The sequence below is a fragment of the Colobus angolensis genome, unplaced genomic scaffold, assembly GCF_000951035.1.
Source record: "Colobus angolensis palliatus isolate OR3802 unplaced genomic scaffold, Cang.pa_1.0 Scaffold115, whole genome shotgun sequence".
Lineage (NCBI taxonomy): Eukaryota > Metazoa > Chordata > Mammalia > Primates > Cercopithecidae > Colobus > Colobus angolensis.
The window spans coordinates 1,455,681-1,471,884 of NW_012112586.1; the positions used below are offsets into that span (position 1 = coordinate 1,455,681).

The window sequence follows — 16,204 nt, forward strand, 5'->3', positions numbered from 1 at the left end:
TTTTTTTTTTTTTTTTTAAGAGACCAGCTCACTAGGTTGCCCAGGCAGATCTCCAACTGCTGAGCTCAAGCGATCCGCCTGCCTCCCCTCCCGAAGTGCCAGGATTCCAGGTGTGGCCACTGCGCCCACCACTTCCTTGCCTCCTCTGCCAAGCTTGCCCTCCTGTCCTCCTGCTTTCCCTTAGAGAAACTCATATGATTCTGGGTCCGCCCAGATAATCTGGCATAATCTCAAAATCCTTAACCCCATATCTAGGGCCACAATTCAGCCAACCACAAGCTTGAATTTGGGGAATGGGCCGTGGAGGTGTTGGGGAGAGCATGCTCCTGGCAGTGCAAGGGTGGGGAGGCAGGAGCCAGCCGTCTGCAGCAGCCCCACTCCTGCCCTCCAGGGGCTGCACCTCCTCCTACAGGTGAGGACTCAGTGGGGCCTGGGCACTGTGCCCACCTGGAGTATACAGGTAGAGAAACCACAGGGCTGCGTGATGAGGGACTGATAGGAAAAGAGGACCAAGGGGCCCGGGGCCAGGTTGTGTGGGGCCCTGTGGCATTGGCTATGAGTGAGATGGGAGCCCCAGGGATCCAATCTGACACCCCTTCCCAAGGGGTACTCAATGGGCTGTGTGTGGCTTGTAAGGAGCTGGTGGCCCAGGGAGTAAGGGGAGGCCGGAGGGTGATGCAACTGGCCAGGTGGGAGGGCAGCTCACCTATACTAAATGACCCCCCAGGAGGGTAACCCTCCACCAGCCCAGGCTCCAGGACTGAGGCAGGGGGTATGGACAGGCACCCAGGGGGCCACAGTTCTGTGAGAGTGCAGGCACCAAGGCCTGGTCCCGCTGGCTTGGAGTGTGCAAGGATGAGGTCCCTCCTGCACTGCCACGGCTTCCCCTGGGCCCCCCCTCACCACCTGGCTCTGGCACATGGACCTTTACAGCAGCTTTATTTACCACTGCCCAAACGTGGAAACAATCAATATGTCGGCAGGTGAATGGAAAAACTGTGGTACCTCCAGACAATGGAATACTATGCAGTTCTAAAAAGAAATGAGGCCCGGCACGGTGGCTCATGCCTGTAATCCTAATGCTTTGGGAGGCTGGGAGGGTGGATCACTTGAGGCCAGGAGTTTAAGACCAGCCTGAGCATGGCAAAACCCGTCTAAAAATACAAAACTTGGCCGGGCGCGGTGGCTCAAGCCTGTAATCCCAGCACTTTGGGAGGCCAAGACGGGCAGATCACGAGGTCAGGAGATCGAGACCATCCTGGCTAACACAGTGAAACCCCGTCTCTACTAAAAAATACAAAAAACTAGCCAGGTGAGGTGGCGGGCGCCTGTAGTCCCAGCTACTCGGGAGGCTGAGGCAGGAGAATGGCGTGAACCCGGGAGGCGGAACTTGCAGTGAGCTGAGATCCGGCCACTGCACTCCAGCCTGGGCGACAGAGCAAGACTCCGTCTCAAAAACAAAACAAAACAAAACAAAACTTAGCCAGGCTGGGTGCAGTGGCTCAGGCCTATAATCCCAGCTACTCAGAAGACTGGGGCACAAGAGTCGCTTGAACCTTGGGAGGTAGAGGCTGCAGTGAGCTGAGTTCCTGCCCCTGCACTCCAGTCTGGACAACAGAGCGAGACTCAAAAAAAAAAAACACACACAAAACAAAAAGACACGAGCTCCCAGGCCCTGGGCATAGTGTATGTTTCCAACTGTGGGACATTCTGAAACAAAAACAGCTATGAGGACAGGAAGATGAGGGGCCAGTGGAGCTAGGCTGGGAGAGGGGAACAGGCAGAGCCCAGAGGACCTTAGGGTGACGTGTGGCATGACACCTTTGCAACACCCAGTGCACATCCAGTGACCCCATGATGTGAACTGCGGACTGTGGGGGGTAACACAGAACCTGTTGTATTAGAAGTGTCCATGATTTTTGAAAATCTAAAATCTGAATATTGGGTTCAACCAGAGACAAAGGCACTGCACGAACCTGACGCGTTACTGACGGGAGAGAGGACAGATGTCTCTCTACGTCCTACTCCATTTTCCTGCAACTATGGAACGGCTCTAAAAAATATTAAATTCCATGTTTGCAGTGACTGGGCATTTCTTTACGTCACAGACGTACCAGGAGGACCACAGCGCCCACGGCCTGGCAGCTGCCCCAGCACACCGCACCCGGTGCTGAGCGCAGCTGTTCCTGTTTGAGGAGGCTGTTTGGACGCAGCCCGTCTTGGGCTCAGAAATCAAGGTCTCTGTCTTCCCCTTCCTCGAGAACACCAACCTCTCAATGAACTTTCACTTCTTATTGCGGTTAGCAGTTTTTAGCAAGTTATTTTTATCTAACAAAAACAATATCCAGTTTAAAAAATGCAAACCCTACAGGAGTTCGAGACCAGCCTGGCCAACATGTGAAACCTCATCTCTCCTAAAAATACAAAAAATCAGCCGGGCGCAGTGGTGCCTGTAATCCCAGCTACTTGGGAGGCTGAGGCAGGAGACTCTCTTGAACCTGGGAGGCGGAGGTTGCAGTGAGCCAAGATTGTGCCACTGCACTCCAGCCTGAGCAAGAGTTACTCGTCTCAAATGAAGAAAAAAAAAAGGGCAAAGGATTTAGATGTTCCTCCAAAGACACACAAATGGCCGCCAAGTACCTGCGATGCTCAACGTCAGGACCCCTTGGGGAAATGCAAATCAAAACCACAAGGCGAGGCCTTGGAGGCCCAGCTGCTCAGAGGCTGCAGTGAACAAACAGTCTGAGGCTTCTTGGAAATTCACACAGAGCTCCATGTGGCCCCTCCTAGGTGTATCCCCCAGAGGAGTCAAAGCAGGTGCCCAAAGCTATCCCAAGGTGGGTGCCCTGCCCTCTGGAGTCTGTGCACCCTGTGCAGGACCTCCAGCTTGGCGGGAGAGGTTCCTGCAGACAGGAGTCTACACTGTCCCTCACACATCCAGCTTCTGCCCTGGGGCTCTGCTCCTAAGGCTGTGTCCGGCCATGGTGGGCACCAATGGAGGGGGCCCTGGGGCTCCTGTGCCTTGGCTGAGAAAGAAAATGACACAACCCTGAGAACAGTGACAAGCCAATGAAGACAAGAGGTGACACCAGCCCAACAATTCCAAAGGTTTATTTCCTTAAATTGATATTACACAATATAACGCAAAGGGCAGGAAATCACACAAAATTTGCTTTAAAATAGACAAAGGATCCAGCACTATCAAGAGAACATTCAACCAGGGGCGGCAGTTGAGGAGCCCAGGACCTGCTTGGACACACGCACACGCGGCCGCGACGGAAGCAGGAGGACCAGGACGCCAGGCAGGATCCCCGCAGTGCCAGCTCCCCAGGACTCAAGATTCCAGGCGGCCATGAAGCAATAAATACTAACATGCCCCACAAGGTGAGAATAAAGCCATCAAGGTGATGAGGAAGAAATCACGGGAATATTCTTCTTCTAAGTCCAAGCACAGTGGCAATATTTCAAGTATTGCAAAGAAAAACACACACGTGTGTATTTTTGTCTGTTATGTGGCGTGTGACCCTGGACCCCCCGCGTGGGTCCATGGCCCCACCGCTGCCTCCCGCAGACTGGGGACTCGTTCAAGTATCTACTGATCCAGGCTGGGCAGACCAAGGGAGGCCCAGGCAGGGTTTGCAGCACATGCCCGCCTGGAATCCAGAAGGCAGGCCTCTCTGCGGACACCCTCAGTGGCCCTGGGCAAGGCCGAGGCAGGGAGGGACAGGGCTGTCACCAGGCCTACCCTGCCGAGGGGCTGACACCACAGCTGGCTGCCAAAGCTGGACAGGGAGCTTTTGCATATGTTACTTTATTCTTTGCATGAAGTATTCCTCTCATCTGCCCCCAGGCCCAGGTGGGGAGGGTGCTGGGCACACACCTGTCCTGCTGCAGCCACCAACACAGGTGTGCACAGAGCAGCCTCACCTGCCTGCCATATGCCCCTGCGCCGCCTGCCTCTAACCTGGCCCAGTCCTCGCCCTCCCAAAACCAATTCTTAAACACCTACAAGTTTTCTCCTTTAAAGAAAAAATTAGCTGCATAAAAATAAGACACATTTTAGGAATAAAGTGTGAAAGATTACAAGACGTATCCAGGGCTTAGAGAACGCGGTGCCACTGCTGCCAGTCCCTAGAGGAACGCTTGAACAAAGAACTGCCTCTGCCTCTGGCCCAGGGCCCCACTCACCCTGGAGCCAGTTCTCCCCTTGAGGTCCAGACCTGGGCAGCTCCGTGGTCCGGTGCTCAGGCTTGGGGGCCCTGGCATGTGTCCGCTTATGTGTATGTACAAACACCAGGCCACTGCCAGGAATCACTGCCCAGCAGTCCCTGGTGAGGTCCAGATTCTGTCTCTATCTGCATAAAGTGCTTGGGTGATTGACAAAGCTGGGTGGGTATCTCGGAGGGAGAGGCTCCTGGAGACTGGGGGACGCTGAGGCCGCAGGCTCTTCCTGGGCACAGTGACTGCTGACCTGCCCTAAGCAGGAGCTCGCTTTGGCTTTGAGTCGGCAGCGGTCTCAGGCCCTTGCCTGTCCTCCAGGGCTGCCCCGGGGCTAGAGGGTGGTGGCACCCACGCCTGCTGTGCCAGGCAGCCAGAGGGGCAGAAGTTCTGTGATCCCCACCTGTACAAGATGGGAGACACCCCCAAGCTGTGTGGCTCCAGGTGTGCTGGTTCTGCCTCATGACCTGCAGGGAGGCCGGCAGGCTGACTGTCCGTGGGGCCCAGGGCAGGGCTCAGCACCAGCGATCAGTGCCATGGGCTTGTCCCGAGGAGTCCAGCCAACACAGAGCCCACACTGCAGGGCTCGGCAATACCTGGACCCAGCCAGACCAAAAAAGGTCAGGCACAGATGCCAGTCAGCAGCGCCGAGAGTCTCCGCTCAATGCACAGCTTGCCTGTGGAGGGAGAGGGGGGAGCGTGAGGGAGACGCCCAGAGCCCTCAGCCCCCAGCCCAGCCTGGCACTCACACTTGGCGACGTTCTCGATGTCGGCCTGGTCTGAGAGCATGTGCTGCAGCCCCTCCAGGAGCAGCAGGGCCTTGTGGTAGCGCGGGACGCAGCCCTCACGGTGCTGGAACATCTCGTCCAGGGCGGCCGACTGCACCTGGGGGCGAGGGCAGAGGCTGGACAAGGCCAGCTCACCCCACTCCCTCCCAGCGAGGGCTGCCCTGCACCCACGGCAGTGGCCCAGGGGTGGCAGACAGGCCCTCAGGGCAGTGACATCGGGGGGTGAGTGCTGACACAGCCTGCAGTGCAGAGGGGATGGTCACAGGGCCAAGAGGAGACGCTGCCTGGAACCAGGTGACCCTGGCCAGCACTGTCAGCCCCACCCCAGGACAACAGAGTGCCCACCACTCAGTCAGTGTCATTACTGCTGCTGCCTGGGCTGCCTGGGTGGGAAGCAGGGGCAGGAGGGAGGCTGACTTTTGCCATGTTTGTTCAGACTGGATTTTTACTGCATGCATACATTTTCTTAAAAAAGGAGACTCAGGCACTCATGAGTTTTTGCCTGTAATCCCAGCATTTTGGGAGGCTGAGGCAAGATGATCACTTGAGCCCAGGAGTGAGAGGCTGCACTACACTTCAGCCTGGGCAACAGTGCAAGACCCTCTCTTAAAAAAAATAAAAGAAAAAAAAGGGGGGGCCCCACCTCAGAGGCAGAGGAAGCTCTTCAGAGCCCAAGCAGGGAGCCTGTGCCCACGGCACCAGCTGAGTGCACCATACTTCTAGGCAGGTTGTCTGGGACCAGGTGCTGCTTCTGGAGGCTGACACCTGACTACGAGGCCTGAAGACCAAGTCTCTCATTTTACAATTGGGGAAACTGAGTCTCAGGACGAGGCATGGCAGGATGCACATGGGCCACGGCACCCATGCAATCAAGGATGCACCCGGCCAAGCTGTAAGTGCCTGCAGGAGACTGGGGGGCATCATGCTGTCATTTCAAGAAATCCAGAAGTGACACCCCCCAAAGTCTCACCAAGCTGGTGGGCATCAAGGTCCCCTCCCAGTGGAGACAGCCGGCCTGGAAGTTCCTGGCCCCTGCCCCACTGGTGTCTGTCTGTCCCGTACCATCTGCACAGCATGGCTGAAGATCAGCCTCTCGGCAGTGATGCTGTGGATGCGGTCCAGGAGCCGCTGCTTGTCCAAGAAGAAGCGCTGCAGCCGCAGGCTCAGGCCCTGGCAGGACACCACGCTGGCCTTGTACAGCTCATTCAGCCTGCGTACCACTGCAGAGGACGAGGGTGGTCAGCTCAGGGTGCGGCAGACACGGGGCAGGGCTGAAGTGGTCATGATCTGCCCTGTGCACTGAGCGAGCACATCCCTCCCTCCCTGTCACAGCCCTGGCTCCCTGTGGCCTTCAGTGTGCGGCCAGGCTCAGCACCTTGTCCCGGGTGCCATTCGACCCCGCTGCCTCTGTGCTCTGCACACTGGGCCAGGCCCCAAGGCCTTTGCACCTTTGCACAGGGGCCTGCTCAGGCAGCCTCCCTGTCACCCGGACAGTTGCGAGGCGGGCTTCCTCCCCAACCTGGCATGTGGGCTGAGCGGTCACAGCCCTCACCCTGCTTCACGGTGGACGACAGGCAGAGCTTGCCGGCCCGGATCTGGTCGATGGCAGTTTGCAGGCCGGAGGACAGTAGCTCGGCCACCTTCAGGTACAGGACCAGCTGCTCCGCAAAGCTGGGGGTAGCAGGCAGAAAGGAGGCAGGTTGGTCCTGGCCCCCAGGCCACCACCCGCCCCACCCTGCCCCAGCCCTGGTAGCACCCACCCCCATTCTCGGCTCAGCAGGCTGATCTGGTCAGCCACCACACTCTCCTGCAGCTGGTACTCAGGGCCCCCGGCCGCCTCGCTGGCGCTGCCCTTCAGGGCTGCGATCTCCAAGACGTGCTGCACGAACAGCAGCGTGAAGCGTAGGCCACGCAGGATCTCGGTGTGCTCTTGCTGCAGAGAGCGGTCGTCAGGGTGGCACATGCTGCCCGGGCTGGGAAGAGGCTTATCTCCCTTGAGATAAGCCTTGGGGAGGCAGGGCAGGGTCCCCTCCCTTGCTGTAGCCCGGGCAGCTGGGATGTGCCCCACCCGACAGCCCACACCCACTCCAGCCAGAATGGAAACCTTTGCTCACTCCAGCCCTCACCTCCATGAGGGTCTCCTCAGGGAGGTCGGGGGCCTCGAAGGTCACAGCCCCCTCCAGGTTGGCAGCAATGGGGTCAGCAAAGCTGCAGCTGTGCCCTGGAGCAGGGAGCTCGGGGGCTGGGGCCTCGCTGCAGGCCCCAGGCACCAGGTGGCGGGCAGAAGAGCCAGCGGAGCCAGTGGAGCCTACTGCGGGGAAAGGGCGGTGAGGGGCATGCCAGGACAAGCAGACACCGTGGCCCCCATCCCCCACAGGCTCCCACACCTCCAGGGCCCAATGTGCCTCTGCCTTAGTTTACACCCTGTTACCTCCCAAAACTCTAACAGGAGAAGCAGAGCAGGTCCCTAGAGCCCCTACTCAATCTCTTGCCACTCACCACGACCCCCAGGTCCCCAGCTCCCCAGCTCAGGCCAAGGGCTGTGGTACCCATCAAGGGACCCTCTGGGTATCCCGGCCCCCAGCCCAGATCTGCCTGGGAGAAGGGCAGCTGCCACTGTCTGGGATGGGGTAGGTGGCTGGCCTGGGGTGCTACTGTGTAATATGGGTGGGCCCGAGGGCCAAAAGGACCTAAAGGGCAAGGCAGTCCTCCACCCTCACTATGGGGCTGGCAGGTGACCCCAGCGACGGCAGCCCCTGGCCAGGACCAGATGCCCACAAGCCCGCCCCTCCCCAGGCAGAACCCACAGTGGGGACCCCGCCAAGCCCCAGGCCCAGAGCATCCCCACACGCCACTGGCTGGGGAACCGAGGGGCACGCCTGTCTGCGCGGCCCGTGCTCATCAGGGCGACTCCTGACCAACACAGCACAGCCCACGGCAGCTGGGCAAGGAGGCCACAATCCAGACACCGTCCCTGCTCAGCTGTTTTGGGGATAAATGGGAACGAGTACCTGTCACTCACAGGGGCAGCCTGTGGGGCGGGTACCAGAACCACGTCCATTTTGCAGATTGGGAGACAGAGCGTGGGTTTCTCAGGGGCCTGAGCTGCTTCCTCAGGCACCCCCGGGCTCTGGGGGGCCATAGTCCAGCGACCCGAGTTAAAGGATGCCCCCCTCCTCTAGGGCGCTGCCACCACCCCAAAAGGGGCAGGGCCTCAGCCTAGCCAGCCCTCACCTGAGAACATCCTGGTGCGGGGGCCCTGGGGCGGCGTGCTCCCGCTCGGTGGGGAGCCCACGGTGAAGACTACCGGGGAAGGGCTGCTGGCGCCCCCAGCACGGGCTCCTGGGTGCAGGCTCCCTCCACAGCCAGCTGAGGGTGCTGGGAGAGCAAGGAAGGGCTCAGGAGCATCCTGGCTGCCCGCCGCCCCCATCCCACACCTCTGAGCCCCACCCACCGATCTCCATGGGCTTCTCCTGCAGGCTCTCTGTGCTGCCCGGCTCCGGGGCTTGTGTCCCAAACGCTGCCTTGAGGAGCAGGTCAGTGAGGCGGCTGGTGCTGAAAGACCTGCGGGAGGGTACAGGGCTGTGCTGGGGGCCCGGCCCACTCCACCCTAACTGGACCTTGAGGGGCCCCTCTGCAGGACAGACACACGTAATGCACGGTCCCCTGGCCCACCTCGAGAGGCAGACACTCCTGTCACCCCAGCTTACAGGTGGGCATGGTGAGGCTCAGGACAGGGACCTGCTGGGGGTCTAGGGCCAGCCATGGGTGGACCAGGCTCTCTGGCACCCAGCCACACTAGGCACCCACAGAAGGGCAAGGCCAGGCTTTTCCTGTTCCACCACCAAGAAGTACAGAGCAGAACAATGCAGGGGAAAGGGGCAGCCCCCTCAGAAGCCCATCCAAGGCCTGTTCCCTCCAACTCACCGGCCAAAGGGACCCTTGGGGTCCTCGCCTGGCCGCAGGCCAGGGCCCAATGGCTGACCATGGAAGGGTCCCACCTCAGAGAGGTCAGGCAGTGTCCGGTTTCGAGGGGGCGTCATCACCACGCCCTGCCGGGCTAGGAGGGCCAGCAGGTTCTGGGAGCTGGGGGTCTTTGGGAAGTCGAAGGAGGGTACAGCCTAGGAGGACAGAGATGGGGTGAAGACCGCCCTGCAGGTCTGCAGCCCTGGGGCCCAGTGCCTGTGGGAGGTGGCCAAGTTGGCAGGAACTGGCAAGGTGTGTGGGAGTGGACTGAGCACGAGCCCAGGCGGGAGTCAGAAGGTACGGAGCTGCCTTCCTCAGTCTTTGTTCTGGCCTGGTCACTCCCACCCGTCTTCCCCAGGGCTCTGTGCCCCTGGACACATGGCAGTGCCCATTACCTTGGTGGGGGAGCCCAGAATGGGGGGCAGGGGGTTTCGCTGCAGGAAGTCGGGCAGCTTGGGTGAGCCCCGCAGGTTCCGGCAGGACTGTAGCCCGTGGGACGGCTGGGGAGGGCTGGCCTGTGGGGGGCTGAACACAGCTCCCAGGGGGTCCGTGGGGGGTTTGGGCAGCTTGGGGCGGACGACGTGCAGGTCAGACAGGTTGGGGGCACTGTGTAGGCGGCAGCCCAGCCCGGAAGTGCGGGTAGAGTGGTCTGGCACAGAGGAGCCTAGAGAGGAGGACAGGCCTCGTCACGACCTTCTGGTCCAGCGGCCCAGCCCTAGGCCCCACTGCTGCCACACGCAGGCCCCTTGGGGTAAGACGGTAAGTCCCCACTGTTTTTTTTGAGACGGAGTCTCGCCCTGTCGCTCAGGCTGGAGTGCAGTGGTGCAATTTCGGCTCACTGCAAGCTCTGCCTCCCAGGTTAAACCTGTTAAAGCCACTGTAAAACCTGACCCCCAGACAGCACGGAAGACCGGCACGGAGCGGGTGAGAAATCTGCCCCAGCTCACACAGCCAGGAGCTGGACACAGCCAGGAGCTGGAGAGGCAGCTGGCTTCTGTTCCATGAGCTTCCCTCCCACTCCTCTTCACTTGTTAAAAGCAAGGGTTTTAGACCAGGATGACAACATGAGTGAGGGAGGTCAGCCTCGCACCCCCTCCCACCTCCGGACTGTACCTACCTGGACGAGGGGACCTGCCACCCCGCATCTCCGCGCCCTGTGGGGAGGGCGTCCCGCTCCAGCCTGGCCGCTCAGGGATGGTTCCAACTTGGAGAAAGGAGAGATCTGCTAGGGTCAAGCTGGGACAGAGACAGCCTCCTCGCCCACCGCCTAGAGACGCCCCTTCCCAGGCCCCAGCCTGCAGGTGCACCTTGAGGGGATGGCGTGTAGGGCCGGCCCCCACCCAGAGACATCTTCCTGGCCAGGACGCCTCCATGCTCAGCGTGGGCAGGGGGCGAAGGGCTGGCCCTTGCAAAGCCCAGGGGGCTGGTGCTGCCTGACCTGCGGACGGCAGAGGACCTGGGGACAAGGCAGGTATTAGGAGGGGAGGCCTCAGTAGCCCAGGACCCCATGCCACGCCAAATGGCTACAGTGCTGACAGATGGCTCCCCGTCTGCTGCACTCTGTCCAGGTAACTGGCCACACTGTGGGTGTGTGGGAGCAGCTGGCCCCTTAGCATTCCTGCCCAGGGCACCAACCCAAGGCATCCTCACCCTAAAATCTCCATGCCCTGCCAGACACCCACTGGCCCACACAGCCTTCTGTGGGAGTTCAAAGAAAGGTACCCTTTCCTCCCAACATTTACTTCTGTCTATTAAAACTGGCCAAAGTCAATACTGATTTTATAAACACAAGAGATTTTACTGATCAGAAAACTATCAAAATAACTCTAGAAACCCAAGACATCAACAAAGTGAATGGTGGTGCTGAGTTCCCCAGTCCACAGTCTAGACAACTGCACATGGATGACGACCCTGTCCCTCTGTGGAAGCCGTGGAAGGGCTCCTGCTACATACGGCCCTGGCCGTGCCTGGCTACCTGGGAGCTCTGCACTCACCGAGGTGTTTGGAACTGGGTGGGTGACTGCAGGTTTCGCTCGATGCGCTGGTAGTTCTGCACCTGTGTGGGGACTGGGATGGGGACGGAGGCGCCGCACCTGCTGCTGGAGAACGGGCCAGCCCGGCTGTGGCGGAGAGAGGTCAGCGTCATGACAGACACTGGGGTCACAAGAGGCTGCGGTCATAGAGCTGGGGCACCAGAAGAAAGCCTAGGCCCAGACTTCCTAGCTAGGACAGAGGCTACCCTGGGCCCCACGCCAGGTCTGAAAAGAGCCGGCTTCTGTGCCTCTACACACACCAGCACTGTGGCACCTGCACCCCACCTGGACTCCCAGTCTGCACCCAGCCAGTGGGAGGCCAACCCTGGCTGGGGCCCTGGCCATTCCCGGCCCTACAGGCTCAGAGCTTACAACAGGACTGTGCTGGCCCTGGCATCCCTAGTTGGTTTCCTCATTCACCTACTCCTGTCAATACCCCTCCCACTATAGTCCCCTCTACAGGACAACCCAGCAGACCCTGCAGTCCTGCGAGGCCTGGGAGAAGGCAGGAGCCTCCAGACACAGCAGGCCGGGTCTGGCTGTGACACACAGGAAGCCCAGCCTCCAGCTGGGCACTGCTCACAGCCCCATCCACCCAGCCTGGGCCCTGCTTACCCTGAGGGACTGGGGGAGCTGCTGCAGGGTGGGGATGGAGATGGGGTCCGGCCGTGGCTCTCCAGGCCCGCAGAGGCCACCAGTGAGCTCCTGTGGGGCAGAAGGGAGGCCAAGGGCATTTTTTTTTTTTTTTCGAGACAGAGCCTTGCTCTGTTGCCCAGGCTGGAGTGCAGTGGCACAATCTCGGCTCAATGTAACCTCTGCCTCCCGGGTTCAAGCTCTTGTCCTGCCTCAGCCTCCAGAGTAGCTGGGACTACAGGCATGTGCCACCAAGCCCAGCTAATTTTTTGCACTTTTTTTTTTTTTTTTAAGTAGAGACTGGGTTTTACCACGTCGGCCAGGATGGTCTCGATCTCCTGACCTCATGATCCACCCGCCTCGGCCTCCCAAAGTGCTGGGATTACAGGTGTGAGCCGCCACGGGCCAACATTTTCTTTCTTTTTTCTTTTTTTGAGACAAAGTCTCGCTTTGTTGCCCAGGCTGGAGTGCAGTGGCACCATATCGGCTCACTGCAAGCTCTGCATCCAGGATTCATACCATTCTCCTGCCTCAGCCCCCTGAGTAGTTGGGACTACAGGCACCCACTACCACGCCCGGCTAAGTTTTTTTGTATTTTTGGTAGACACGGGGTTTCACTGTTAGCCAGGGTGGTCTCGACCTCCTGATCTTGTGATCCGCCTGCCTCAGCCTCCCAAAGTGCTGCGGTTACAGGCATGAGCCACTGCGCCCGGCGGTCGAGGGCATTTTCAAGTCACACGTGGCACAGAGCTCAGCCAGCCCTGTGCCCCACCAGCCCCTGTCTGCAGTGGACGTGGCAGTCTCAGCCCTCCCTAATGGGCTGATGACTCCAGGCAGGGATAACACGGGCCACTTCCAAGGCCACAGTTCCTCTCCCCTAAATTACAGAGGCAAGGGATGGGGGCTCACCCACTGCACATCAGGCTGTCTGGCGGGGGTTTAGCACTGGGCGCCTCAGCCACCAGGTCACCTGCAGGGGGAGACAAAGCTGGGCCTGGAGTCCTTGCTACCTGCCCAGGGCCACCCCACACCACTGAGGCTCTCTGCTGGATCCCCCCACACACTCCACTTTGCAGGGGCCTCAGCTTGTACAGTGGCCTTGCGGGGTGCAGGGCCTGGGCGGTACGGTCCAGAAACTGCCTCCTCCCTGCCAGCCCCAGGCTAGTTCCGGGAGACCAGAGCGCTGCCTGCCCCCCTTATCCCCACTTGGATTGTGTGCTTCCTGTCTCCAGTGTCCTCAGCCCCAGAGATCCCTGGGGTCCTGCCCTACAGCCTTCAGCCAACTCCAGGATGGGCGGGGGAGGTCAGGCATCCACAGCCCTAAGTCTGGGCCCAACCCCGTCCAGGAATACCCAGGTTCCCGCCCCCAAGGAGGCTCTGCCCGGCCCCCGGTGTCTGTCTTCCTGTTGCCCTGACAGCTGGCAAAGGACCAAGGCCCTCCCCGGGTCTGTGTGGGGCTTGGCTCAGGCCTCCCCACCCCCGCAGGAGCCATGCTGACGGGAGATGCGGAGGGCTCTGCATGAGTCATTGTGTCCCTGGCAGACACGGGGACCAGTGCCAACCCAGACCTCCAGGAGCTTTGGGACAGCCAGGGACAGAGTGCAGGGCCTTCGGAGGAACCACAGACCCCAGGCCTGCTCCAAAAGTTTAGGCACCTTCTTTCAACAAACACGTGGGCAGCCCCTGGCCACCATGGAGCAGGGGTTCCCCAAAAGCCAAGGAATAACCCACCTGCAGGGTGTGGCGGCAATAAGAGCTGCTGAGAAACAAGGTAGGGGTACACGGCAGCAGTGTGGGAGGAGCAGGAGGTGAGCGGCCCCCACCCATCTGGAAGAGCAGCACTGTCTGGGGGGACCAGGCCTACAGCCTCCAACCTCCTACTGACTACTAGGAGGACCCGGCTCTGATTCCCAGAGTGGTTTTAAGAGACACGGCCTCCCCATCCAAGCGGAGCTGATGCCGGTGGCTCCCAGGGGCCTACCCTGACTGCCCGTAAGTGGAGATGGGCCACACACAGTGCATCCAGTACATGCAGTACACTGTCCCCACTGCACCTGAGGCATCACCTCCGAGCCCAGCGTTCTCGCTGACCTGGAAACTGCGCGGGGACCATGACGAAGTCGTCTGTGTCACAGGAGGAGTCCTTGCTGCCGCCAGAGTCCCGGGAGCTGTGCAGGAAGCCAGCGGCGTCAGCCGGGGAAGTCAGGGTCTTCTGCAGCTGCTGCATCTCGCCCAGGGACTGAGAGTCAATGGAAGGGCTGGTGAACAGGTCTCGGGGACACAGACACTCAGGAGAGCAAATCCCCCCTCCTCTGGGATGGCCCAGAGCCCCAGTAAAGATCAGGGGCGCTGGGGCTGAGAAGGGCTGGGGGCATATTTCTTCCTGTGCTCTGCTCTCCTCTGTACTTCCACAGGACTCCACTCAAAGGCCGGCCTTGACCTCGCAGGGACAGGCCCCCCGATGAGCCACTCCCACCATGCAGCCGGGTGGGTTGAAGCCCTCAGCTCCCAGAAGCTCTGGGAGGCCCTGTTTTGGGGAGCTGTTCACCACCTGCCCTCTGCACCTCACTTTTCCGTTTGCATAGCCAAGAGAGCGAGGTGCCGTGGGGGGCGTGTCCAGTGAAGAGGCTGCCACCCCCAGTGGACCCTGCTCTGAGGCCAGCACCATGCTAAGGCCCAGCGCACACCATCCATGCGGAGGTGGCTAAGGCCCCAAGTGCCCCAGGGCAGCTGTGCAGAGGGCCACACCTCCCCACAGCGCGGTGCTGCCACGCTCCCCTCACATCTGAGCTTCCGGCCATGATACAGGCAGACAACCAAAGTCAGAGGACCGATCCCTGGTCACAGAGCAGGGGGCCAGGCCAGGAGAGCCCACACACAAAACTCTACCACCAGCCACTACACCATGCCCAAGAGCCAGGTTCCAGGTCAGATGGACAGAGGCACGGGGTTCATGGCCGACTCAGGTGCTCTGCAGACCCCTCCCATGTCACACAGGGAGTGCCACCATCATGTGGGGCCATCACCCTGCAACCCTCCCCATGCTGAGTCCAGTGGAAGACACCACAAAGGAGACCAGGGGTGCAGGTGCCAGTGGTCCAAGGCCATACGCTACTTCTGTCTGCGTCAGCACAAAACCAAAGACAGGACCAGACCAAACAGCCGCCCTGTTGGCCTCTGGGACCTGAGGGCTGTGGGTGTTGGGAGGGGCCGTCGCCTGTTTGTGGGGCTTCACCATCTGACAGAATGAACTCATCCATGTCTTTCGTGACTCACACAGACAACAGAAGTCACAGCACGTCCCCGCGGGGGCCCAGGGCTGGAGCCCCTGACTGCTGAGTGGGGCGAGAAGCTGTCAGGCCCCTGGGGCGGCAACTCACCGGCGGGGAGGCCAGGTGGGAGGTGGAGCTGCTGCTGGAGCTGCTGCCGGACCCCGAACTTGGGTACGAGGGCACAGGCACAGGCGGGGCTGAGAGAAACATGCATAGGTCCGTCTGGACCATCCTCCTGTCTCCTTACCCTTGAGCCAACCCGCGGACTGGACAAGCTCAATCATATCCCCTGCACTTCCCGCTACAACCTGACCAGCAGGGCGGGAGGCTCCCTCCTGGACCACCCCATGACAGTCACAGGGCAGCACCAGCCCCTCCAACACCCCATCCCCATCCCAAGCCTGCTGCATCATGCAAACCCTGGCCTTGGGGTCCCCGCTGCAGCAGAGTAAAGGGCCGGGTGTTCCGCCCTCCCTGGGAGCTGGCCGCAGCTCAAGTCCTGCTCCCTCTACCCCACACTCAGTGCCTAACCAGGCCCCAGGAGGATGGGGTGTAGGGCCCATCCAGAGCCCCAGGACCCACAGAAACTCACACTTCCTGACGGAGGGGCTGGCATCGAGGAAAGGGTGATGGAAAAATTCATCTGCAGGAGGAAGGAGGAGTGAGGCCTCAGGAGGGCCCTGCCTCCCCAGGGCCTGAGCTCCAGTGGCAGGGTGGGCACCTGCCCGGGCAGAGGTGGAGCCCCTGCCTGCGCTTGGCTTTGGAAAGGGCAGTGTGCACGTGGGGCTGGGTGCGAAGCGGGTGGGCTCCGCTCACATCAGCAAATGCAAGGAGGGAGGGTGGGGGGCTCCGGCTGCACCCCCGGTGGGCGCTCACCGAAGTCCATGCGCTCCTTGTGGTTGCGCTGGAGCAGAGCCAGGAGCAGCTGCCGCAGCGGGGCCGAGGTCTCCCGGGGGATGCTGGGGTGAGAAGAGGCTGCTGTGAGCGGGGCCTGCGGGGCCGGAGCCCGCGAGGGAAGAGAAGGCAAGAGGGCGCTTACATGGGGACCAACGTCTTGTTCTTCTCGTAGAACAGGCGCAGGTCCTGGGGGCTGCTGGCCTGCGGGGACGGGGACAGCCTGACTGCCGGGGCTGCGGCCGAGCGGGACCAGCCCCTGGGGTCTTGGCGCGTTGTCCCCAGTCGGTCCCTGCCCCAGACGCTGCGAAGCCCAGGGGATACCGGGCGCTGGCGCCGCTGTTTGCTGCTGGAGGTGCGAGCATGGGGGCGGGGAGGGGCCGCCGACGGTCTCTCGGGG

At 60.7% G+C, this 16,204-nt stretch overlaps 1 protein-coding gene across 1 annotated transcript in view; it reads right to left on the reverse strand.

The window, feature by feature from the left end:
- Window positions 1-4,042: 4,042 nt before the first annotated feature.
- Window positions 4,043-16,204, reverse strand: part of ULK1 (unc-51 like autophagy activating kinase 1) — a 77,320-nt gene continuing 65,158 nt past the window's right edge. The window contains exons 8-27 of the mRNA XM_011961383.1: window positions 15,950-16,008; window positions 15,787-15,869; window positions 15,503-15,553; window positions 15,019-15,107; window positions 13,730-13,877; window positions 12,548-12,608; window positions 11,621-11,710; window positions 10,967-11,092; window positions 10,280-10,428; window positions 10,090-10,176; window positions 9,368-9,636; window positions 8,934-9,127; window positions 8,461-8,570; window positions 8,241-8,384; window positions 7,133-7,317; window positions 6,767-6,939; window positions 6,559-6,677; window positions 6,069-6,226; window positions 4,968-5,103; window positions 4,043-4,895 (exon numbers count right to left, since the gene is read on the reverse strand). Coding sequence (XP_011816773.1) covers window positions 4,840-4,895; window positions 4,968-5,103; window positions 6,069-6,226; window positions 6,559-6,677; window positions 6,767-6,939; window positions 7,133-7,317; window positions 8,241-8,384; window positions 8,461-8,570; window positions 8,934-9,127; window positions 9,368-9,636; window positions 10,090-10,176; window positions 10,280-10,428; window positions 10,967-11,092; window positions 11,621-11,710; window positions 12,548-12,608; window positions 13,730-13,877; window positions 15,019-15,107; window positions 15,503-15,553; window positions 15,787-15,869; window positions 15,950-16,008 — 2,487 coding nt within the window. The 3' untranslated portion in view covers window positions 4,043-4,839. The remainder of the gene's footprint in view (window positions 4,896-4,967; window positions 5,104-6,068; window positions 6,227-6,558; window positions 6,678-6,766; window positions 6,940-7,132; window positions 7,318-8,240; window positions 8,385-8,460; window positions 8,571-8,933; window positions 9,128-9,367; window positions 9,637-10,089; window positions 10,177-10,279; window positions 10,429-10,966; window positions 11,093-11,620; window positions 11,711-12,547; window positions 12,609-13,729; window positions 13,878-15,018; window positions 15,108-15,502; window positions 15,554-15,786; window positions 15,870-15,949; window positions 16,009-16,204) is intronic.